General features: G+C 40.4%; 1 protein-coding gene across 3 annotated transcripts in view; it reads right to left on the bottom strand.

Moving 5' to 3' along the window:
* The window catches only part of nfia (nuclear factor I/A), a 158,504-nt gene extending 141,373 nt beyond the window's left edge, over window positions 1-17,131 (bottom strand). For 2 of the 3 annotated variants that reach the window (XM_068591697.1, XM_068591694.1), the window contains exons 1-4: window positions 17,080-17,131; window positions 16,265-16,440; window positions 14,523-14,604; window positions 13,657-13,785 (exon numbers count right to left, since the gene is read on the bottom strand). In XM_068591697.1, coding sequence (XP_068447798.1) covers window positions 13,657-13,752 — 96 coding nt within the window. In that variant the 5' untranslated portion in view covers window positions 13,753-13,785; window positions 14,523-14,604; window positions 16,265-16,440; window positions 17,080-17,131. Of the gene's footprint in view, window positions 1-13,656; window positions 13,799-14,522; window positions 14,605-16,264; window positions 16,441-17,079 lie in introns of those variants that run through there. The other variant, XM_068591695.1, reaches the window with a different exon arrangement.
* Between the last annotated feature and the right edge of the window lie 8,305 nt (window positions 17,132-25,436).

Here is a 25,436-nt window from a genome sequence, read left to right on the forward strand (position 1 = left end):
CCCATTCTGACCGCCATCAGGGAACCACCAGGCTCATCTGTGCCCCGGCTGCCCTCCACGTCGCCCCGGCTGGCAGACAAGCAGGAGAAAGAGGGGGCCTCCTGCTGCACAGTGATGGGGGGAGGGAGAGTTGGGTGGGCAGCAACCCCATCACTGAATATTAGACGACTCTGAAAAACCCACGACTATGATCGATGCCAACATTTTTACAATTATTTCTTTTAACAATATCGCTGCATGGAAGCCGTTGTACATAAACTACAGTTGGGCAACTACAAAAATGAAGGGTTCAGGTCTACTTGAAACCATGGGCCCCCTTCACTCAACTTTCAGACCTATTAGTTTGAGCCAAAATTAAAATGACAGAAAACCTCACATGGACCAAACTAAACATTGCTTCAGGTGAGGAGCCAATGGTAGAGAGGAGACGCAGACCTGGGTGTGACATAGAGAGTATGTCACAGGTCGTAGAGTTTTTTAGTACACTCGTATCATTGGAATATGACACAAAAACAGGATCAAATGTATAAAATGTTTTTAAAAACGGCAACCTTGCTTCAAACCCTCAGGTGGGAAAAGGCTCTAAAAACAGCTTGTTAATAAAACAATAACGGTTTTCAGCAATTGGTGGAGTTTAGGTTCATATTGATGTTTGTATGGCTGTTGATTATGCTAAAAACCGAATTAAGGTAATTGTCTGTGCAATCTCATCATCTGGTTGCAGATATCAAGGGAGGATGGAACTAGGATGAGCTGGTGGCTTGTAGCAAACAACGCTAACAGTACAAACTACAGAGCTTACAGTGTTTACCTGAGGATGAACCGGAGGGCGGGGTGCTCCTGCTAAATAATGTTCCATCACATTTCCATATCGTAATTTTTTTTGCTAACATCGCTGTTTGTCAGGTACAACCCGCCCCCACGGAACGCTGTCAAGGACCCCTGGAGGTCTTTGGCCCCTGTGTTGTGCCCACAGAGGACATAGTCCCCTGTTAGTGGGTGTTTCCTGCGTGTGGATGAGGTCTCCCTCAATGCCCCTACCAGCTGTTCGTACTCAGGGGCTGAGGTTGTGGGGTGAGCGGCACCCCCTGTCGGAGGCGCTGGCACAACACGGCGACAGGCTCGGCGGGGTCGGCCGGCGCCCCAGACCGGACAGCCGTAAGTAATGGGGACCGGTGCACACACAGGCACCGCTCTGAATCAACTTAATTAGATGAGGGGGTACTGGTGGAGGGAGGGGGGTCTGGCCGCGGGACAAACCCGAGTGTTTGTACACACACTGATAAAGAGGTGATCACTCCACATTACTGCTAATGAATGAGTCCTTGGAGGTAGGTGCTGACGAACACACCTTCGCATCCTTTTTCTTTCTTTCCTGGATGCTGTTAAACGGCTCTCTGATGTCCAAACATATGGTGCCACCGTGACACTGTTTCAGCAGTTTACTCCTCTAAAAATAATTTCATGATAAATAATCTGTCTTCGCATTGGACATTAAATGCGTAGCTGGGGATCTTCAATTAATAATTGCACGGATTACTTTGCTGCACTTTTTAAACTTTGCGCACTGTGTGCCAGTGAGCTGGCAAGGAAAATAAGCAGTGAGATGAAGATACCTTTTTTTGAATGTTTTCAATTGTCACCAAGTTTCAAAATCCTGCCCTGACTTTCCCGCCTCTCTTTATGCAGAGGCGGGAAACTGTGTAGTAAGACTTTGGTAAACACATATATATTTTAGTTTTAAATCATTGAAAATTACTGTATTGGTTTAGTTTGGATTTTGGGTATTGTTGCTCATAATAGTGTGGTATTACTACTTTTACTTGTAACAGAGTACTTTTACAGTGGTGTATCAGTACTTCAGCTTTTAACAGTAGTTTTACAGTGTGGTACTAGTAACAGAGTATTGATGTTCCTGCACTGTATGCTAGTGGACTCTTGTTTCTGAGTCCCATGACCCCAGAGTGAGTTCATGTCCTTGCCAGGGCCTGTGAGGTGCCGCATCAACCGCTGCTCTCTAATCACACTGATGTGCAAACATCTGGCTGCTTCACATAATCCTTCCAGCCTCTAATCAGAATCAACTAAGTAGCACTCTTGATTCCCCCCATTTGTGTAATTGTTTAATCACACAGATTGTTATTACAGCATTAATAGGTTAGAAGTGCTCACAGAGGCATCATGGTTCAGTTTCTGTGGAAAGTTGGGGTGAGATGTGATTAAAGGGACAATCTAAAGCATCCCACAGCTAGTGCGATATGTCGCTGTGTTAAGAAATAATTAATTAGGACAAAGTCGTTAATGTGCAGCCGTATCCGAACAAGCTGCATTCTTATGTATCTGTACGTATGTAATGTTCAGATGTTCATCAGGACGCCTCCATCAGAACGCCGCATGAGGTTGGTTAGTTCCACCTGTTGACATTCCTGCTCCCCAGAGGTTCTTGCTTTGTTTTTGCGATTGGTTACTCTTCTAACAGCTTTGTTATACTTACACCCACACATTTTTAATCAAATTGCAACGACATGTTCTGCCCCTCAACTGTATTTAAGAAGTGGACGTAGTCATCCTGACATCACCCATTGGTCTGCATACTGATGTTATGAAGCCTTGAGTTGGGCAATTTGACTGTCGTCATTTAGCTTTTTTTAACCAATGAACAGCACAGAAGTGACCTGGAACGTAGAGACACTGTGTACATCTCTGTTAGTGGCAGCAACCTGTTAATCATAGTAAGCCCGCCCTAAGGCATCCTCTTCTTTATGGTCTATTTGAGTCTAAATGGACCATAACTTACTCAATTAATATCATAAATAAGTCATCTGAATGCATGTCTGCAAAAACTCATCGGTGGTGTCAATGCCAGCGCGTCGATGGCTGTGTGACAGAACAGGTGATTTTACACAGAAACAAACAAAAAAAGAAAGAAATGGCAAAAATCCATTTCTGCCAATCCACTAAACAGCAAACACCCGGAGCGGCTGCCTCCCTTTAAATGAAGGCTGACACCTTCGCTGGCAGCCAAACACCAAATGGCTGCAGACCAAGAACTGTGTGGCACACAGGATAAGATACACAACACACACTGCTACCAAATACCAGATGGCGTTTCTGGATTCCGTTTAATTTTTTTTCTTTCTGTTAAAATCACAAAAGCCGCAGTGAGTCTGTAAAAACCACAGACCCACGAATCAACAACACTCACATAGCAGACTTCTATAAAATATTATGTTTTTGCGTCTTTGAAACACAAACATCTGATCAGACATGTTTAAGATAGATGTCGTTAAAATGTGATGTATATTCAAAGTTATTACATTCCAGGGCGAAGACTTAAAAAAGCTTCAGACCAAAACCTCTGCCAGAGTCACATCTGGACTCAACTCTGGGTGTAAAAATACTCCTGCATTCAAAATCTCACTCAAGTCAAAGTACAACCATCCAAATTTTGTTAAAGTACCAAAAGTAAATGTATCATCTATGCAGATTGATGGATGCAACAATGCATTTATTACTTTAATGTTGCAGCTCGTTTAGGTGGAGCTCATTTTAATTACTTTGTATACTGCTGGTTAGTTTAAATTGTGGTGATATTTTAGAATATATTAGTTGATTTATATAGTTTACATTAATAATCTGAATATATAAAGCAAGTGAAGCTGTCAGATCATTGTAGTGGAGTATTTGTACTTGAGTTCAGTACTTGAGTACTTTGTCACATTGCACCTCTGTTGGCAGTTTTCTCTGACAAACGACTGAAATCTATTCCATCAGGCCAGTTTGCAGCAGCTGAACTGGAAAGCTTCCAAAAGGCAGGTGGAGCTCCTTTTGAATTAGCGAAGCTGCTACAGTGCCGGAGTAGAGAATGCCAAACGTCTGATAAACCACACAGCTCGGGATTCTTTGGACAACATGAAGATAAATTCATCCTATTTTCCAAGACCAAGATGTATTTTTGTCTATCGATGGTTTGTAAAATACATGGAGCGTAAAACTGGACACAATTTTAAAAAAACAAACCACCCGAGGGGTTACAAACAACTTTAAAAAGGTCAAAAGAATAAACTTAAGCTTTACACCCTCCCATTGTGTATTTCTAAACAGTAGTAAGATTTAATACATGTTTTTAGGTACTATAACACACTACAATGGAGCAGAATGAAGCACAAAAGGACATTTTAAAAACTATTAATGTATTTCTTTAAAAATATATATTTAAATGCTCTATTAACGGATTATGACAGCTGGACAAAATATTTTCGATATAAATTGATCAAATATGATGCTTTCTTTATATCTTTAAATATACTTCAAGTTCCTGTGAGGAGCTTTTAACTGCTGATAAAAACAATTGAATACAGAAGCCTCTAAATGACCCATATAAGTGAACGACACCAACAGAGAGAAGATTGTCGCTACATAGTTATTCTTAATTCACTGCTGCAGTAAAATGTGAGGTTTTTTAAAAGGACTCTGGTGTTAGGAAACACACTGCCTGCCATTCTCTGTCGATTTTGGCGGCCCTGTGAAGGGACTTTAGCTTCACCACTAGTATAAACTTTAGTTCCACGGCTAAAACGAATGTTAGCTTCGCAGTCTGAAAGGAGGCATACAATTTCACAAAATGTATTTATTCAATGTGGGGTATGTTTGGGCATCACACGTTAACGTGTCTATTTTTGAAGAAATGTGATCCGAAGTGCTTGCTTACGTTGGTAAGAAGCAGCTAAAATGTGAGTCCGCATGGGGCTCAACGCAGATATCTGCATTGGTCAAAATGACAGTCTGGTTGCATGACAAGTGATAGACGGGGGGAGTTTGGCTTATATTCAGTCAATTGCACAGCAATGGTGGTTGCACAGCAATGATGGTCAAACAGCAGAGATCTGCACTCTATTACTGTTTCTAGTTATATAATAAAAGAAGAGAGAGTGAGTGAGAGTGAGAGTGAGAGAGAGAGAGAGCATATGTAGAGACCAGCAGCGTCTGTTTGATACTGAGCCTCAACTGGCAAAGAGCCACAACCCTGAGAGCAGAGTGAAACAATACTCACTTTGTTTCACACAGATCCTTTAGGTTCACGAAGGGGGGCTCGAGGACAGGGACTGGGGGGGGGGGGGGTCACTCTGTCCATACACCTGTCCACCAAACTCACGTGATCTTATCTACTAAATAGTATTGTGTGTGTCTCAAAGCCTTCTTTAGGACATTACTGGGCTTTTATCTGTATTTTTTTATGAAAATAAATATCTTTATGAGGTGTTTTTAAAGGTCTTTAAATTCCTGTGTGTGGCTTTGCTCCAAAGGAAGTCAGACGGTATTGATGGTCGAAAAATGAGATTTGATGACAAAAAGAAAAAAGTATAGATTATTACCTCTCTCATCCTTGAATTGTTTGGGTAAATTATCATCATCATCATTTTCATCATCATCATCACTGTCCTATTGTTTCTCCTCCCAGCAGGACATCCACCACAACACACACACACACACACACACCCACGCACATACACACACACACACACACAAAACAACAACCAACCGGCCTGAAGAAGAGAAGCAGCTGTCTTGGCTGGTCGCCATGTTTCTCCAGGGAGGAACAGACATGGAGCAGGAGGTAGAGGAAGACAAAGAGGAGGTGATGAAGAGAAGGGAGGAGGGTATATGGGGGGTGCTGAGAGAATTCACAAACTTACTTAAATACTATAAAAGGTAAAAATAGAGAATATCCTTTGGCACGTAAACTTACTCGATTTATGTTTTTACTGATATATGTACTATATATACAAATATATAGTACACATATATATACTGAATTAAAAATCAAGTTTGCACTCAGTTGAGAAAGGAATACCAGCTTGTGATGGAACTGTCTTACTCATATAGAGTCCTCAGGATTAATTTGAAAGTAGTTTTTTGTCCCTTTAATTGTCCGCTGTTCGCAGACAACATTGACGTATTTGTCATGTAACTCTAGTTATTTTTAAACCCAAACCATGATACAGTACTTTTGTTGCCCTAAACCTAACCTAACTTTGTTTATCATTGACACTTTCAATGTAGTGAAGGATTGATGCTTGGAGTGGGTGGGCAGCTGATGTTGTATGTGTGTGAGGGAGCAGAAGGGAAAAGGGAGATTCACGAAGGCACCTCACCCTGTGATTCCATCAGAGAGATTACACCCCCCCCCGCCCCCCCTACAACCCCTTCAGAAGTGCTGCTATATGCTTACATTTGTGATTTTGGGCTATACAAAATAAATTGAATTGAATTTGGGATTGGATTAAAATTCGATAAAATAGTAATTGAACAAAAAATATTATGACTGAACATGAATGAAAGTGGCCGTACAAATAGTTACCAGTAGTAAATAAGGAGTTCAAGTGTTAACATTGAGTTAACAATGAACTGTTATAACTTGTTAAATGTCCAGCTGTTAGCTAATGTGTGTAGTTATTTCTTACCTGTGTATGTGATTTGAGAGCTTTCCTATTCTTGTGAGGACATTTTCAGTAGCTGCAGGGTTAACGAGTGTTGTTTTGGGTTAGGGTTAGTGTTTCGTCAGCATCATGTCAACGGGGGTTCTCGCAATAATAGAGAAGCACCAACAATGTGTGTGTGTGTGTGTGTGTGTGTGTGTGTGTGTGTGTACTGGAGCCTTCCAACAACTCATACAATCGATCTCGTTGTGTCTCATTTGTAATAATAATACACCTGAATTAATGATGTAGCAACGTGTGTGTGTGTGTGTGTGTGTGTGTGTGTGTGTGTGTGTGTGTGTGTGTGTGTGTGTGTGTGTGTGTGCGTGCGTGCGTGTGTGAGAAAGAGAGAGAGAGTATCCTGTATCTGCGTTCGCCTGTGTTGGGTCGATCTGATGGCGAGGCGTCAGCAGGAGGTCAGAGGCCAGAGAGGCAGGCGATCCTCTGGATACAGTAACACGCTCACACACCTTGAGCTCTGCTTGTTTACATCAAGACACTTTTCATCCGCGGACGCTATTCAAACTTAAAAATATTATATTTTTCCTCTCAATTTAAGTAAACTAAAATTATGTTTGTTAGGAGTAAGCTGAACACGAAGTAAACTATAAACACACATACATTCCCAGATAATTATTCTAATTGGTATCTGGTCAGATATATCATTCTACAGCAACCACATATCCCATCATGTCCTTCAAAATGTGTAGGCACAACTAGCGACTACCCATTTCATTCAGAAACTACTAAATAAAGTCAAACGATGGCTGTGGTCGTCTCTCAGTTCTAATTTGAAGATGTCCTTGTCCATCAGCGATAGACCAGAATCGATCCCGTGAGCCAGACCTCATCCGCCCAACCATCAGTGACCGCAAGTTCATAAGGTTACAGCGTTACACATGACTCCGTCAGGGGTCCCCATAAGAATGTGAACTTTAAGGTTAACAACATCAATGCTCCTGTCCTTAAGATTTTTCTCCCCACCGGGGATTAAGATAAAGCACAACGCTACAGAACTGGAGGGAATAAAAGGTCAGAATCATCCTTTACGGCTAAGGACACCTCTGCAGGTCGGCCGGGTTTCCCCCCGCAGTACACCTCGGGCTCAGCTTTCCCTCGCTAAGTCCAGCAGCACAGCAGCGGATATTACAGCCCCGAGCCTCTGCTGGCTTATTGGACCGAAGAGAGAAAAAAAAAAAAGAGTTGCGGAGCCGAGCGTTCTCTCCGATATTACAGGGAGAAAACCGAGCACCAGGGTCAAGTCATCCTGCTGCACAAATTCTACACTTGTGTCCAATCCTGGAAACCTTTCTGACAGACTGAATGTAGAAAGTAAAAGCTGACAGGCATTTAATCTGCAAATAAAAATACACTATGAAGAACTACACAGGGGAGGGAAGGAACAGTTAGAGAAAGGTGAAAAAGAAAAAAAAATAGAGAGGAAGATGAAAGAGAAAGAGAAAAAGGAAAGGAAAAGGTGGAAGACAAGATTAAGAGAAAAAAGAATAAGAAAAAAGAACAGGAAGAGGAAAGTAAAGGTAAAAAAGGAAGTGAGAAATGTAGGGAAAGGAAACGAAAGATAGAAAGAGGGGATAAGAAAGGTACAAGAAGAGTAAAAATTAAGATAAGGAAAAAAAAAGAATGGGAAGACAAAAGGGCCAGGAAGGAAAGGAATCATCAAGGGAAAGGAGGGAGGGAAAGGAAGACAAAAAAGGAATGAAATTAAAATGCAAAAGAAAATAAATATAAAAAAGGAAAGGAAAAAGATAGAGAAAAGGGAAAGGGAAACAGCGAGAAAAGATAAATGGACAGGAGAGAAAGGAAACAAAAGATACAAGGGAGGGGAAAAGAGAAAAGGAAAGAGGATGAAGTGAAGAAAAAGGACATTAATGACAAAATAGGGACAGATTGAAAAGAACCATGGAGGAAAAGGAAGAAGGAAAGATGGCAGGAAAGGTAAAAGGTGAGTGAGTCGTGTTTGCCGGTCGACGACAGCCTGAGACACGCCGGTGGCCTTGAGGACACGAGGACTTGACATGTCCTCACACTTTTCCATGCTGCGGGAGGACGAGAGACCGCTAGGACGAACGCACGGACACAAAGGGAGAGAGAGAAATGTGGGTGAGCGAGAGCACGTTCTGGACTAAGGAAGTTCAAGCAGACAATTTTAATCCCCCAATTTCCTCCTTTCTAATCATCTCTACTGCTCTTGGCCGTCTCCAAAATTGGAAACATCTTCTCCACAACATGACACTCCTTCTGAGAGACAAACACGTACGTGTGTGTGTGTGTGTGTGTGTGTGTGTGTGTGTGTGTGTGTGTGTGTGTGTGTGTGTGTGTGTGTGTGTGTGTATATATATATATATATATATATATATATATATATACACACATAACCTTCCTGTGTCCTGTCAGCATGAACAACGTGGTGGTGCTGAAAAGGGAAAATTTGTGTGAAAACGTCACTCATTTCCATCAGCTGATCAAACTATGCATACCAAGGTCGGGTTGCTATTTTAAAGGAACCAGTTCGACATTTTTGTCTCAGATGGGAATATAAAGCTCAATCTAGTCAGGGGTCTGAGAGGACTGTTCATCTAAATGGTCGTCCATGAAGAACAATACCAAAACAACTGATGTCAAAGTTTTTACCAGTGTGCTTTTCACGCTCCATCAAAGAGATACACTTCCCATCTTTGTAGAACGAGCAAAATACAAATACAAAAATGAGGATTGGTGCTTTAATGCATTTGTTACGCTTTGGACCGGCAAAAACACAAATGACCTACACTCAATACTGTGTTTGAACGCATCCTGTGGAGACACAGAGCCTGCTGCTCTGCTGTTACTGTTTGGGACGGCAGGTGCTCCGGGCAATTCAGAGACAAGACTAAACTTGAACTTCTTTTCCCTCTTTTGCACTGTAAACAATAACAAAAAGATAACTTTCTACTTTTAGGTTGCCACCTCACACTGTTGAATAATGTTCACCCCACAAACTTCTCCCAGACGTTGGTGTCTCCTCTGCCGTGTTTCCCCTTCGGGTTTTCTTCCAGTGGGCTCATTACTGTTTCATGTCTGTCAAGACTCACGAAGGCAGTCCGGCCCCTCCTCTGAGACTCCGGCTAACAAACCGGAACTCAGACAGACCACAAACATAGAGCCGAGCCGCCGTTGGCACTGGCCTGCTGACTTGCATACGCGGGCGGCGCATCCGGATCATTACAACGCTCACTCAGAACATTTCTGATGCTGTAGCCTGCAACAACACATCCGATTTCTGTCAACTAAAAGATCCATCAGCTAATATGATCTCTTTTAGATGTTAATGGATAATCAAGCAACTCTGTCATTGAAGGATTTAAAACTTAACATTAAGACCAAACGTAAAGATTGAACAATTATAAAAACTATTAAATATCTAAAAAAGTTTTTTAGGAGGGGAATTAAATAAAATATTTTTTCGTCAGCAAATGTCTAATATCCAAAATCACATACACTTTATAGCTGAAAACCAAGTTCACTCATTACTTAAATTTGACTGTACAGATATGTAAATAGCAGAAGGCAGAGTGTGTGTGCTGGGGGGGATGCTCACTGACAAATGGATTATGGGCCATCACTTGTAGTGGCGCAGAAATCCCATTAACCCCTGTGGTGAACAAATGCAATGCACTAGCACGCACACTCACAGACACGCACACTCACACTCACAGACACACACACACACACACACACACACGCATGGAGTCGCTGCCTTCATCAGGGTTCATTATTCTCAGATCAGTTAAAATCGTTTAAATAGTTTTTACAGTCGTCAGGTTTGAAAGTTAATTTAAAATACAGATGATTTTCTCTTTCCACATGAGTTCCACATGGATCTCATGCCAATTAATATATATATATATATATATATATATATATATATATATATATATATATATATATAAAAAACATTTATTGATACATTTTATGAGGCATAAATCTCCTACTGAGGACCACAGCTTGATTCTTATTATTGTGTCGTATCTAAGTATGTCTCTTGAGCTTTCTAACTTCCCATTGTGGCATTAAATGTTCATATTAATAAAATCTGATTACACTGGAGTGTGTTTATTGTAGCTCGACTGCAGACGGCTCAGCATTTCAAAGCCATTTTACTGTAAGCCGGAAGATCCTAGTGCAACATACACACAAACTGGCAGCAATTAGACTTTAATTATTAATGCTTTTCATTTTAATATAATTGTACTGGATGTGTAGCGATGCAGAGAGGCCGGAACGCACAGAGGGATTAACCCGAAATGTTAAGATGTGTCATAACAAAATGTTAAAAAATGCAGAATGAGGTGTCAGAGGATTTATCGATACAAAATTAAATGTGGATCACATGGGTACAATAAAACATGAATTCATATATATATATATATATATATATATATATATATACACACAAATATGGAACAAATTCCGAGTAGCTTTTCAAAATAACAGCACAGAGAAACTAAGTCACGATGCGAATAGTGTGAAAATTAAAATGATATATCAATGAATGACACACTTTATATTTTTAATGATATGTAAAAACATGCAAAATCCTATTCCTCATGGTTTTAAAGTGAGCCTGAATGACAAACCTGCTTCCATTTGGCCCCACTAATATCAATATCATAATATATATATATATATATATATATATATATATATATATATATATATATATATATATATATATATATATATATATATATATATATTATGATATTGATATTTGGGGTAAACAAATTAAATCACTAAACAGACGTTTTCACTGCAGATATTGGAATTAAAACAACTTTTTAATATGAATTAGATTAAAAAACAAAAATCCATTAAAACTCTAAATCTAAAAAACTGATCTGTTTCCTTGAAACGACCCGACGGAAATCATCACAGCTGCTTTTTCCCCCCGATTTTAAGTAGATAATCCTCTTTGTGCTTTCAGCCACTTTAACCTTCTCCGCTGCTTCACTCTGATGTTGAAGCCCGGACGGATTTATGTCCAACTAATTACCCCGCTATGATCATTTAGAGGAGCAGCAGTGACGTCTCAATATAATTCATGAAACGTATTTGTATGTAAATTATAGTGTTGGATTTTTATAAAAGGGACCTTTTTATTATTATTATTTATTTTTTGTTTGAGATGATTTTATCACACACATCCCAGTGAGAAAAATAATTTAGGTTTTACATCCAACGAATATGAAATTCATATTTCTTGAAATGTGTTGTTCGTGGTAAGAGTATTTTTTCAGTATATTTGTATGTCATTTAAAAAATTCAAAATATGAATAAACTACAAGAACTATAAAAGTCTGACTAATTAACTGACACTGAGAGAATTTTTTTATTTTGTATAAAAAATAAAGTTATACCATTTCAAACACAAAGAGTCTAAATGTCTGCAGCTTAATTAACAATTTACGTGAGAGACTTTATATGATTATGAGACAAAGTCACCTACAACAACTAATTTCTCAAAAGAGATACCCTTTCTACAGCGACACCTTTAATACCATTATTTGGGGATCAAATTCACTAAAATCATCAAATTTTTACTCAACCCAAAACTTTTAACTTGCAAAAAAAAAGACACCAGAAATATCAACAAAAATAAAGTTTTCTGCCTCAAATAGCAGTTTTTTATCGCAGTGCATAACTGATTGATCACCATCAAATATGAGTTATCTTTTAAATAAGAGATTAAAAATCACAACACAAACTGAGCAATTCTCCTGCAGTTGAGCGGACCGGCACACTCAGACATCCTGCCCACACACACACACGGGACAAAACTCTCGCACCCACCAGCCGAGTCCCCACACACAGACACATACGTACACCCACCCACACACACACACACACACCCGTCGGACCCTAAGAAGCAGCGGCTGGCAGAGTAAATAAACCTCCCATCAATATCTATGGGCAGCCCGCCGCCGTCCTGCTGACGGATGAAAGGGGGGAGGGAGGTGGTGGTTTTGATTCGACCGAGAGGAATTCACAAAGTTCACGGTCCTGTTACAGAGAGGATAAAGCCGCCTTTGTCTCTTTGGCAACACAAACTAATTTTCTTATTCTTCCTTATTTAAAACCGAGGCTGGAGGAGGAGAGGAACCTGCCGCGTCCGTGCACCGGCAACAAGACCGCGGCATCCGTCCGTGGTGAGAAAGTGTTAAATGTACCGGGGACGGTAATAATGAGCTGTTCTCTAACGAACTCTTTTGGCACTGGGAGCCCTTTCATCTCTTCGGCTCATTTGGAACGAGCCGGCCACAAGAGACTATTGTGAACCACCAAAAAGACTCTCCGTCCAGCCCCCTCCTCGTCTCTCAGCGGAGTCACCAAAACTGCCCCTTAACCCCCCGTCTGTCTGCCAGCTTCTCTCCCTGCTTTGACCCTCTCCTCCCCTTCCCCCCCTTTATTCTCCACTTCAACCACCACAGCAGCGATGGGGGTGTCAAAGGTCGGCTGGCCTTGCTGACCACAACAAGCTGCTTAATGTGGCCCCAGCACTTTAGCCGGCGCGTCCCAGGACCACTGAGACGGGTGTCAGTGTGAGGGTGTCAGAGGGGCGGGTGTTTGTCCTCTGGTGAGGTTGTAATTGTCACGGCAGCAGAGATGTGTTGGGAGCTCCGAAACTGAGCGACGGAATTTTTTCGGAAACCAAAAAACAAAAGCAGAAGTTTTCTTTGTTTAATTAGATGGAGCAAGAGCAAAGGATGGTGAGAGGAGGCTCGACGGCAGAACGACAGAAGGAACCCCCCTTCAACCACCGCCTCCTCGCCGGTCCGCGGCTGCAGACCTGAGCTGGCACCCGTCCGCTAACGGGACGAGACGAGAAGAGAGGGGAGCACAGCAAGAGGGGTGGGGGGAAGAGCGACAGAGAAACGGGGACGCCGACAGATAAAAAACTAAAAAAACAAACAAACAAAATACCCGAGCCAGTCACAAAAAAATAAATCAATAACACACAAAGCTGGTACTGCTGTGTGGTTGCGCGTTTTCTCAAAGCCACAAGATGAAGGTGAAAGAGGAGGAGAGAATGTTCCTCTTCTAGTTCAAGGAAAAAGGGAGGAAGGAGAAGAAAGCAAGAAAGCAAAAAAAAGAGAGAGAAAATGTTGTGCCAACTTACCATCCACCACGTTCTGGCTGAGATGTCGTAGCAGAGCTGCCATTTGATGGAGCCTTCCGAGGTTTTCCCTGCCATTACGCTGTCAGCAAGCTTCATCTGATGCGAGCGCGCTCACCGGAGATAAGACACCTAATTGAGAAAACATTTGCACTGGCATGTTGGGCAACATGTAGCCCGCTCCATACCATATGGAATCATGGGTAAAAAAAAAGAAAAAAAAAAGCTCCTTGACAATGAACCAATCTCATTCAGACCCCGTGGCAAGGTGAGCGGCAGTCATCTGCTCAGAGAGGGAAAACACACACCCCCTCACACACACTAAAACACAGCTCACACACACACACGCACACACACACACGCACATACACACACAGTGGAGCAGAATGATGAGCCTTTTTCCGCATCGCCGTACGCCTCGGGTCGCTTCTCCCTGCTTTTTTTTCTTTTTCTTCCTCCTCGGGTATAATTAGGACTTGTTCTTTATTATCATCGTCACCCGGAACAGAAGAACAAGATAAAGAAGAAGAGGCAGCCCAGGCTAAACTGAACCAACTCCAAACAACTTCTACTGCTTTTTTTAATGGTCACTTTATAGGACAGGGGCAGGTAGAGAGAGAGAGAGAGAGACAGAGAGAGAGAGAGAGAGAGAGAGAGAGAGAGAGAGAGAGAGAGAGAGAGAGAGGGATGGGGGGAGGCAGGGGCAGAGGGCTGAAGCTCTACAGGGCGATCAGTCCTTTGGACACATGGAACTGCTTACTACACTATCATGCTAGGTTTTGTTTTGGGTTTCCATCCCCTCCACTCCCTTGACTCCCTCCATCCCTCCTTTAGCAGAAAAACGTGTGTGTTTTGGCATAAATACATACTGTCTGAAGGATACGGTGGAAGCTCGAAGAGAGTGACAGCCGTCCACGAAGGGGTGGACGGGCGCTACTGCCCGCCGGCCACCTGCAAAGCACCACACACAGCGCTCCATCAGTAAGTCTGCTTTTCAACCTTCACTCGCACCTTACATTCATGTCTCAAGAAGAAGGTGTGGTAAAAGAAGTAAAAGTAGCTGTATAAAACGTATTCTTTACAAGTAAAAAGTACAAACACAAGTAAATAAATACTCTGTATGCAGAAAAATGGCTCCCTATAAGTGTTACGAGACCAGGAGGAGATGGAGCTTGTTGGGTAGTTGCTCAGTAACTTGTCACCGTAAGTGTTAGTGTTTTTAATATTTTGGAAGAACTTTATAATGTCCTCATTAATGTTAATAGATCATTAACTAAAGCTGCATGGGTCAGTTAATTACAGGCCCTTTTCAAAGATGTTGTTTTTACTCCACACTAAATAACCATGGGTCAGATAATCTAAATCTAATAAATTGATAATATTGGTCCAGATGGTCAAATGTGCAGTAAGGGAATCTTCCTAAAAAAAAGAGAATATATATATATATATATATATATATATATATATATATATATATATATATATATATATATATATATATATATATATATATATATATGCAGCTTACAAGCAAGACAAAAGTTGTTCTTATTAATTTCTTTCTGATCTTTAAAGCATTACCGGTAGTTCATTATTTATGTTTTTGTTACAACTTTTTAATTTAACTGAAAAATGTTACACAATATTTCCTCCTGACATGTAGTGAAGTAGAAGTATAAAGTAGCATAACATTAGTAAAGTACAAGTATCTAGAACTTAATAATCATACTTGTGTAAATGTAGGTAGTAACCATGCACAACTGATATCCGAGAGTTAAAACAAGTTGTTTTTTTAAACAAATATTTCAAAATGATATTTATTAGCGCACTTTTTCACTCTACCGGCTCTAAGCCTCTCTAAATTCCAACGTCACTGTGCATATTGGCAAAATGTGTATAAAATAACGCACAAAATATTGTTTTATAATCCTGACATATATATATATATATATATATATATATATATATATATATATATATATATATATATATATATATATATATGTGTGTGTGTGTGTGTGTGTGTGTGTGTGTGTGTGTGTGTGTGTGTAATCATATTTGGAATGTCAGGATTATAAGTAGGTCAGCAGTAAAGATACATGTTTTGGTCAACAACAACAAAAGTGTTACTAAGGAGACAATTTCAAGGGTAAACTGCAGGGTCAAATAGATCAAACCATGAATCATTCATAATGTTTATATTTGTATACTATTATTTGAAAACTAGATAGATTTTGTTTACATTATGATCACCCAGCACAGATATATCCTTGATGAGATATATGGAATCAACCATCCTACAATATTTTATGTGCAATATGTCCTGTCCTGTTTCTTTGACATTTTTTGTGAAAATGCAGTTGAAAAATGGTTTATTAACAATCATTTGTATTTTCCTGACATAGAATCTAGCCTGTAAACGCAGCACTGTTTTTCTCCCCCCCGACCAGACAAAAGCAGCGGGGCTCATCCAAAGAGTGCCATCATGTCGCACATCAACAAATATGTTCTCTAACCTGTAAGATCATTTCAATGTCTGTTGTGCTGATGTTTGGGGGGAGCGGGGAGCGGGGACTTGTGAAGCTCAGGTTCCTAATCAGAGGGGGAATACCTGGACCAGAGCAGAGCCGCCATCAAAACAGTTCTCCCATTGTGGCGGCCAAACGGAGGAATGCGATTCAGCCGGAGATACAGAGGGACGTTCGGGTTGTCGTGTGGGAGGAGTAAGGTACACCGGGCCAGTAGGTGAGGAACAGGAGAAAGGGAATGTGGGGGTTTGGAGTGAGGCTGTCGACACGTGATCAATTGAAGAATCATGTGAGCCATTGTTTTCTAATGGACAGCAGTGATGCCAAACCACGTAGAAACCGCTGAGCTCTCAACAATCTTAAAAAAAAGTTAGCCAAGCTGAACCGTTAACTAACTCAACCATTTCATTCTGGTAAAATAAAAACCCATAGTTTACTTTAACTTAATTTATGACCTTAAAACAAAGCAATTCAGGTTATTTATCAGCTTATTTCATTAAAACAGTTGTTTTCTAGCTGAACTTAACGATGAACAGTTTTAGCAGCTACAGTAAAATAGTTGCTAATTATGAACAGTTTTCACCATTAAAAATCAAATATTAGCAACTTAGCTTGGCTACTAAAAGCCGCTAAAATAGACCGCAACTAAGTAAATCAACATGAACAAAAGCAGAGAATGAGTAACGAGCTGATAAACTGAACATTAGTAAACACAAACTAAACTCTTTGAAAGTGTATAATCTGTATGATGCAGAGCTGCCAACTTTTCAAAAAACCACAGCATGAGACGACAACGAGAAATACGCGCAGCAGCGAACAGCTGTGTGCCGGGTGGGCGTGACTTAAGACCAATAAGTGACAGTCACGTTCAATGCGAGAGACTTGAGAGCCCCAATACCTCAGTCTCTCTGCTCCTCTCTGCCGGCGGTCCCCCAGTTGCGGACACAGTCCCGCGACTGTCTGTTTGGGGTAAACAGGATGTCTATGCAGCGAATAGGTTTACAGATGCGCTCCTCAGCGCCATCTATCGTCGGGGAGTTTGAAAAGGAACGAGCGCGCCCCAGACTTTTTTTTTGGCGTGAGATATTGGTTGTGTGGCGTGTGAGCGTGTGAAAACAAGAAAAAGCGTGTGTCACACGGCGAAAGCGTGAGAGTTGGTGGCTCTGATGATGCTTTAAATTTAGACATTTTTCGTGCATTTCTACACAGTGAGAATCAAAGCTTGCATGTGGCATATTGCTTTTTTTTAAACAAAACTTTCATAAACTCTTGTTCGACATGGGCATACATTTTTGGGGGGCCACTGGGCAGGGGCTGCTGCCAAGCCTCCAGGCAGATGTGTGGTTGAATTTCAGAAATACCAGTTTGGGCTCATTTCTTAAGAGAAACAATATATTTACTTATGCACCTTTATTATCAGAATCAAATTCATTCAGGAAGATCAAGAGAACTGCCAAGAGGACTAGTCAATACGCCAATAGTCCATGTACGTTATGATAGTTTGATTATTGGAATAAGTTCAAAGTGGAAGAAATGACAAAAGATTGCCTCGCCTCGTCCTCACCACTGCCAGGACACTACTCCACTAATAGTTAGGCCAAATTCAGAGAGAGATTCACGGAGAGCCAGTACATCAGTAAAACTTTGTGTTGCTGCTGTTACACCAACCAGCCCGCTGTGGTTTTTTGCTGGCTGCCAAACTAAAGTTCTGTCCGCCACAGCAGCTGCATGCTTTCTTCCGGGAGAAGCATTACCCGGTGGAGGGGAGGAAAAAACAAAACATAAGACATTCCCTCGTCTCTGCCAAACCAAACCCAAGCCAATAAACAAACTACACGGACCGCACATCTCAGTTAGTGGCCGTAGTCAGTTATCACAAAAATGGCTAACGGGAACTATAGGCCACAAGTGAAGATAACAGTTTTGTTTTAACGGCTTAAACAAACCATTAGCTAACTTGAGATTTGTAAGCTAAATATAAATAAGCTATGTTGGACCGGCTTTCACTGCTTGAATGAAATATGAACTACTTAACTTTTAAAATAAATATGCTGTACAATTTTAGCAACAATTTGTCCAACTAAAGGTTACTTGTTTTTAACAGTTGTTACTACTAAAAAAACACTTTAAAAAATGGTTAGCCAACCTTAACTATAAACATTTCAGATATATCTCAGCAGAAAGCTGAGAAGACACTGAACCCTTAGCTTATAAATGCACATGTTTTTACATTTAGAACGATTCATCATGGACAACACATACAGCACCCTAATGGGGTGAACATTTTGCTCCAAGTCAAACATTCACTCTGTTTTAAGCTTCTAAATGTTCCACTTTCTTTAAACTCTGTCTGTGTATTATGTTTTGTATGGTGAGTTGCATGGGGCAATCTTATTGTACAGCTGTAGAGCTGCAGTACAATGCACCCCAAAAGGTCATGGTCATGCAAGGTCTATTGCAGATGAACTAGATTCATAGATTAATTAGTGTGCACTGTTTTGAATTCTAATGACATTCCATCAAATAAATCACAGATGTATTCAACAATTGAAAAAAAGTCATGTATGCATTAAGTTAATTCATGCAATCAAGAGAATAATAAATAAAAGAATGAAATGCTGATGTATCTGGGTTTTTTATACTGCTATATCAAGAGTAGAGCTTTGTGTAGATATAATGCTGTGTCTTAAAAATCCCTCATTTCTCCATGATTATAGAGAATATTTAGAAGTCTTGGGCTGGGTTGCACCAACAAGGATTAACTCTTACACTAGGTTTAAACCAGGTTTGTCTTTTAATGCAGTTGCACCAAACTTTAAACCTAGTTTAACTTTAGTTTACAATTAATCCTAGGAAAATCTAACCCTTTGGTAATCTTGGTTTAATTTCCATTTAAATCTAGATTAAAATCAAATCTGTTGCACCAGTTATTTTAAACAAAGATTAAACCTGGATTAGCAGTTATATTTAAACTACCCCTGGAGCAGGTTTATCTCCAGTTTATTGACCACGTGGCTGCATATCTTTGCTGGATGGAGTTAGAGGAAAGAGTTCCTCGCAGGAAACTAGAGATAAGTTAAACCTAATTGAATTCTATGACAACAGCGAGTTTTCGTAGTGTATAGATTCACAAAGGAGTCTGTCACATACCTCAATGCCACAATGGGAAGGTTGGACCAGCAATCAAGCATGGAAGTGAGAGGAATGTTGCCGTGCCAACACTTCTCCAGCTCCTAATAGCTTTGTGATTTTATGCTACAAGGATAGTTTAGGAAAAAGATGGCATAATTTAGGGTTATTTAGTTCCGTATTTGTTAAACATACATTGTGAATTTGTTTACATGTCTTCGGAATCCATCACTGCAGACATTGAACATAAACTAATCCTGTTTTAACCCTTGTTTAGACTAATTTAACTAATCCAGGGTTAAAATTAAGATGTGCAACACACCTCTGATTTAATATAAACCTAGATTTACTAACCCTAGATTAACTCTAAAACAGGATTAATTTAATCCTTGTTGGTGCAACCCAGCCTGGGTCATGTCAGATTTATTTTATTACATTTACAATATATGTCATTGTGCAGAGGTTGCAAAATAAATGTTGTGTAGTTTGCAGTTTAAATATTCAAATACATAAGTTTATGAAAGCAAAATGTCTGTTTTGCTTTTCAGTGTGTGGACTTTATGTGTAAAATAAATGTTTTTATAAATGTATGATATCCCTACATGTAGAAACTGTACTGTATAGTGAAAAGGTTGTTCCCCATGCTGGTCATTCATTCAGCTCCCAGTAGGAGGCAGTGGTGTGTTTCTGGGTTACAAGTACAATTCTAACTTGAAGAGTAAAGTTGACTGAAATCAGTACAGATGTTTATTTTTATTTTTATTTCGACTTCATCTAATTCTACAGGAGGTTTCTACTCACCGACGGTAGGCATCTATTTCTACTGTCGTGTCCAATGGTTCTGTGTTTCTGTTGCAAAATTAATAAATAAAAAATAAAGAATTGATGGGCAACTACAAAATCAGCTTTCTGCAAATAAAGTGAATTAGATATTTTGTGTTCCAGGTACAGATCAGAGTATCAAGGATTATTATCCAAACCAGCATGTCTTTAAGTTCTCTTGAGTTTTATAGTAATTAAATGCCATCTGAAATTACAATACAACTGCATACTTGGCTGAGGAGTCACAGTTTCCCAATCCCAGAAGGGGCCTGAGTTAAAGTCTTTATCATTTCTGTTTATATTATGCTTACACGGTGCATATTTCTAAATAAATGTACTTAATTAAGTTACCACAAACATAACAATTCACAAAGAGAGACACGTGAGGTATTGATGGTGGAGCCGGGAGGGTCTACAGCCATTTTTGCCCCGTAACTCAACAGAAGATGTATCCGGCCTTAAACCTCATTTTTCAAAGAAAGAAAAATTCTTGAGACGAAGAGGCTAAAATGCTCCATGTTAATAATCTTACATATAAATTACTATCAAATGCAAATGATTGAAAAGTATATACAAATAAATGTATGTCCTTGCAGTTCATTGTCTGTATAGTTTGGTGAAATATTATTAACAAGAAGCGTATAAAAACCTCTTATGAGGACCAAACGGGGACACAAACCCCCGGCAGCATGTTCGTGCATCAGTCAGGATTCTGTCAGCAGAACAAGCCCCGACACGTTTCTCCAATTTATCCCCAAAATCCAATAAGTTACCCAAATATGTGCATTTCACTTCCTTCCTCTCACTAACCAGAAAGAGAGAGAGAGAGAGAGAGAGAGAGAGAGAGAGAGAGAGAGAGAGAGAGAGAGAGAGAGAAGAGATGAGGGGGAAGAGAGGTGGGGGGAATCTGATTGTCAACATCTGTTTTCCTTTTCCCCCCTCACCTCTTTGTGGAGCTCAGCAGCGCCCCTGGGCATAACAGCAGCAGCACCCTGCCGCCCAGCACTGCATCCGCCCTCCCATCCATCCGCCCGTCGCTGTCCCGCTAAAGCTCAGTGAAGCTAAAGTGTCCATATAAAGACACATTAACAGAGTTCACCAGCTGTCCTTCCACCACCACAGTCACTACATCAGCCATATTAAATGACCTTTTGTTTTTTTGCTCTCCTCCACTACTCCATCCAAAAGACCACGCCTGTGTCGTCTCTTGTGTATTATCCCGTTGTTTCTCCCCTAATTTTGAAATGTTTATTTCTGCAGCATCTGCACTTGCAGAACATTAGAGGATTTGGAGCACGGGGCATTTGACAAAAGACAGGAAGCCTGAGCTCCAAACAAGAGTGTTTGTTTTCATGCGTTTTTTCCCCCTCATCCTGATTGCTGTCAGATGTCTTTGTGTTTCAGGTGGTTGAGACTGCGGAGGGAGAACCACACATAGAAACAAATACCACACGGCCTCCTTTATTTCTGCTGCTGACGACGTATATATTGTACTTAGTATAAAGTGTGAATGGGCCAAATGGCTTTGAAATTCACTTCAGGAACTGATTATTCTTCTTGAGGCACCATCTGATATATTGTAGGACGTAAATGAGATCAGATCAGAGGCAGTTAACCTGTCGGATGGGTTTTCACGATTCTGGCAGAACCTCCTTATTGAGTGAAGATCGTGATGGTGACGACAATATTTCCAGGGAGATCAGACACAATAAAGTTTCGCAACTCGGCCCGAACCCCACAGAGCCGAGACCATGCGTATTAACAGTTTTAGGTAAAAATCTTCACACGCACGTTCACAATAAGCACATACCATTAAAAATAGTATTAGTCAGATAAACACCGGGGATGGTATTAACCCATTTGTTAAAGCAGACTAGTCAAGTTCTTCCACTCCAAAACTTTCTTTCTGTGAAATATAATTTCCTTCATTTGAACTAAAAACAAACCCAGACCAAAGGTATATAGAGTTGGGTCTCAATATATATTGTAATGACATCAGGGCTCAACATTAATGCTTGCTTGCCTGGATCAAATAACCTTCGTGTTCGGGTAATTGGAAAGCCTCATGGATCTGTCCAATTGGGAAATTAAAAGATTCGGCATACAGAGTTTCTCCCTAGCAATGTCCTGTTTCTAACGGAGTCAAATACACCTTTAATTTTAGCATTAATATGTTCAATATATTTTAGTAGAATTTAGTTAACCGTTGTTTAAATGAGATGTTAAAATAGAGTGTGTCTGAAAAACTTTAACGTCAAGGCCTGGACATACTTTTTTGTTATTCATACATTACAAATTATTCTGTTTTTCTCATTATTATGCTGTCTGAACTAGTAAGAACTGTGACATATTTGTCTTAACGGTAGTCGGCAATAGCAACCGGAAACCAAGAGAGAGAAAAATTAAAAAGAAGTGAAATCTCATCTTATTTCCTAAAGCCATTCACTACTTTAAAGCAGAATGCTCCAATGTACAGATCTCTGACGCAGCAAGAACAAGGACATGCTGGACACGTGCTCCAACAATTAGAGACACACACACAGATCATCCAGGCATCTGGTTCACTGAGCAGAAGAAACAAATCAGTGCAATAATGACTTCATTGTTCCCCAGCAGAGACTGAAGAGGAAAAACATATCTGCTGCAGACTCTCAGCTGAATAATCAATTAAACAATTAGTTGTCAAACGTTAAATGCTGTCTAAATACGAGCAGTTGTGTCTGTCTGATCTAGGGACATCACAATACATGTCACGCTCTTGAACCATGACACGGCAAGAAAAAAGAAGTAGAACAAGAGGTTTGTTTAGTTTCTCCCCCCATGTTTTTTGTTTGTTTGTAGACTATATCACATCAGGGAGTTAGTTCCACCTGTCAGTTAAGTGATAACAGAGCCTGAAGCATCTGAGCTGTTGCTATGGTTACCAATATTTTTAGTTTACTTTGAATTTTAATGAATAACAAAGGGCAAATTGTTAAGGTGAGCTGTGTTTGAGATTAAGCTACATTTACTAGATGGCCGTATGATTTAAAACAGACACCTGACTAAGGAAGGGAAAAACCAGAGTTCCTTGAGGAGGTGCAATGGGTTCCTGGAAGAGGTCTAATTGGTTCTTAAGCGGATTCCAGGAGTCCTAAAATATGTTCTCAATGCTCTGGAGAGGGTTCTAGGGCTCTTTTGGTAAGAGGGTAATTTGTACTGTGGTAAAAGTTTTAGCTGTCCTTGAAAGGTAACCAGGGCTTTCTGGAGTTTTTGAGAAGGCACAGTACCAAGGACCCTGAAAAGAAGACTCATTTGGTCCTTGAGGGCCTCCTAAGGACCGTGGGAATGTATAAGGGTACCTTGCGTGAGAAGGTACCAGAAGTCCAGTGGAAACTGAAATTGTCATTTTGGAATTTCCAGAGCACATTGTGGGAGTCACTGCAGAGATTCATGGGGACCTGATAATAGTAAAAACTGTCTAATCTAATTCTAAAACCAAAATTTGTAATCATTTAAGGGTTCCTGTGGTTCTCATTAAGAGGGTTCCACCATCTTTGAGGAGAAACAAGAGGTCCAGCATTATTGACTAAGTTCCAGGTTTGCTTGTGAGGGTTTTGAGGGAGTTTGAAGAGCTTCCGAAAGTACTTGAGGGCTTTTAAGATCATGAACTGGAAACAAAATGCATAGCATCAATGTAAAGCAGAACAGTTGACCAAAACCACGAGATAATGACACCTGCCAATGAGAGAGCAGGATTTCCCCCTGGCTCTGAGCTGAAATGGATTCAGTACCGGTCCAATAGGAGTGCTGAGTGACGACTCACATAGTACCACAGAGACTTTGTGGAATAAAGTGAACCACTAAGGTCAATATATTCTGCTTGAAAGTCTCCATATGACAGAGCTGACACCTTTACTGTTCAACCAGCTGCTGCACTACAGCATCTATACACTCTGAGAGAGAGAGAGAGAGAGAGAGAGAGAGAGAGAGAGAGAGAGAGTGCGTGTGTGTGTGTGTGTGTGTTGTGTTGTGTTGTCCAAACATATTGAATGGTGAATGTAGAGGCAGCCACAGCGCCCAGAGGGCTGGCAGACAACATGGACCAGAGTGTGTATGTTTGTGTGTGTGTGTGTGTGTGTGTGTGTGTGTGTGTGTGTGTGTGTGTGTGTGTGTGTGTGTGTGTGGAGGGTTTTGAACGTCAGCCACGAGCACCATCTGCCTCTCTTGTCACTTAGAGCCAAGATGTTCGGTCAAACTGCATGCCGGTGAGTTTGGACGTGGTTGTGAGGCTTGGCTCTCTGTGATCGGACGTTTTTTTCTTCTTCTTATCCACTAACACATTCGTGAACAGTTGAATATCAACAAACTGCAATAGAGTGTCAATATTCATTTAAATGTCCAATAGCAGAGAGACTTGCAAAACACTTCTGTGACTTAATGCTTGAATTAAAATTCATACAGAGGGTGGACAAAATAACTTAAACACATTGCAATATATAACAAATACAAAACAACCACAAAATATGGCCTCGAAACATTAAAATAGACTTGAGATGCAGCCAAAAGGATCGGTGTGTTGGAGACACTTAACTACAAATCATGTTGACTTATTTTTTAAATGAAGAAGAAGCTTTTTGGATGTTATGTTCCTATTGTTCCAGACAAACATTAATTATCTTTCGCTTCGAGATCCCTAATCCTTCACAGTTTGTGAGCAAAATCTTGCCTGAAATGATCATTTTACAAATAATCTTATATCGTGTAAGGACGAATACGATCCAGTGGGAAAATTAGATTAAAAAAACACAAGAAATAAATGGCTGCAGGGCTTTCTAAAAGCTCTCTAAAAATCATAACCTGACATTTATCTGGTGAAATAAAAAAATAAGATATGTTTGAATTAATATGGCATGGTATCTATATTTTCCCTCAGTGCTGCTAAAAGCTGAGAGCGACTTTAAAACGTTCTAATTTATACAACATTTCAGGGACTTTAAATGAGGTCACGGTCAAGAAAAGGTCAAGAAATCCTGTGAATTTTGTCCATCCCTCTGTTTATCCCCACCGGAGGAACAAATGTCACAGGCCACCTGACAAAGATGTTTAATAACAGACAAACACCTCCGTGTTTACAGATTAATGAGGAGTTTAAGCGTGTCCTCTTCAGTTTTATTTTTCTCAGATGACTCTGCATGGCGCCCTTGAAGGCTATTTATACCCTGTGACCTTTAGCCGTGTCTTAATGGATTATCAGAAGGCACTCATCAATTCTGCCGGGTGAGGGCTGACGGTCACGTTGGCACCCAACATTAAAGTTTTGGA

Source organism: Clinocottus analis, unplaced genomic scaffold (genome assembly GCF_023055335.1).
Source record: "Clinocottus analis isolate CAN_PGR_092001 unplaced genomic scaffold, fCliAna1.0.p SCAF_25, whole genome shotgun sequence".
Taxonomy (NCBI): Eukaryota; Metazoa; Chordata; class Actinopteri; order Perciformes; family Cottidae; genus Clinocottus; species Clinocottus analis.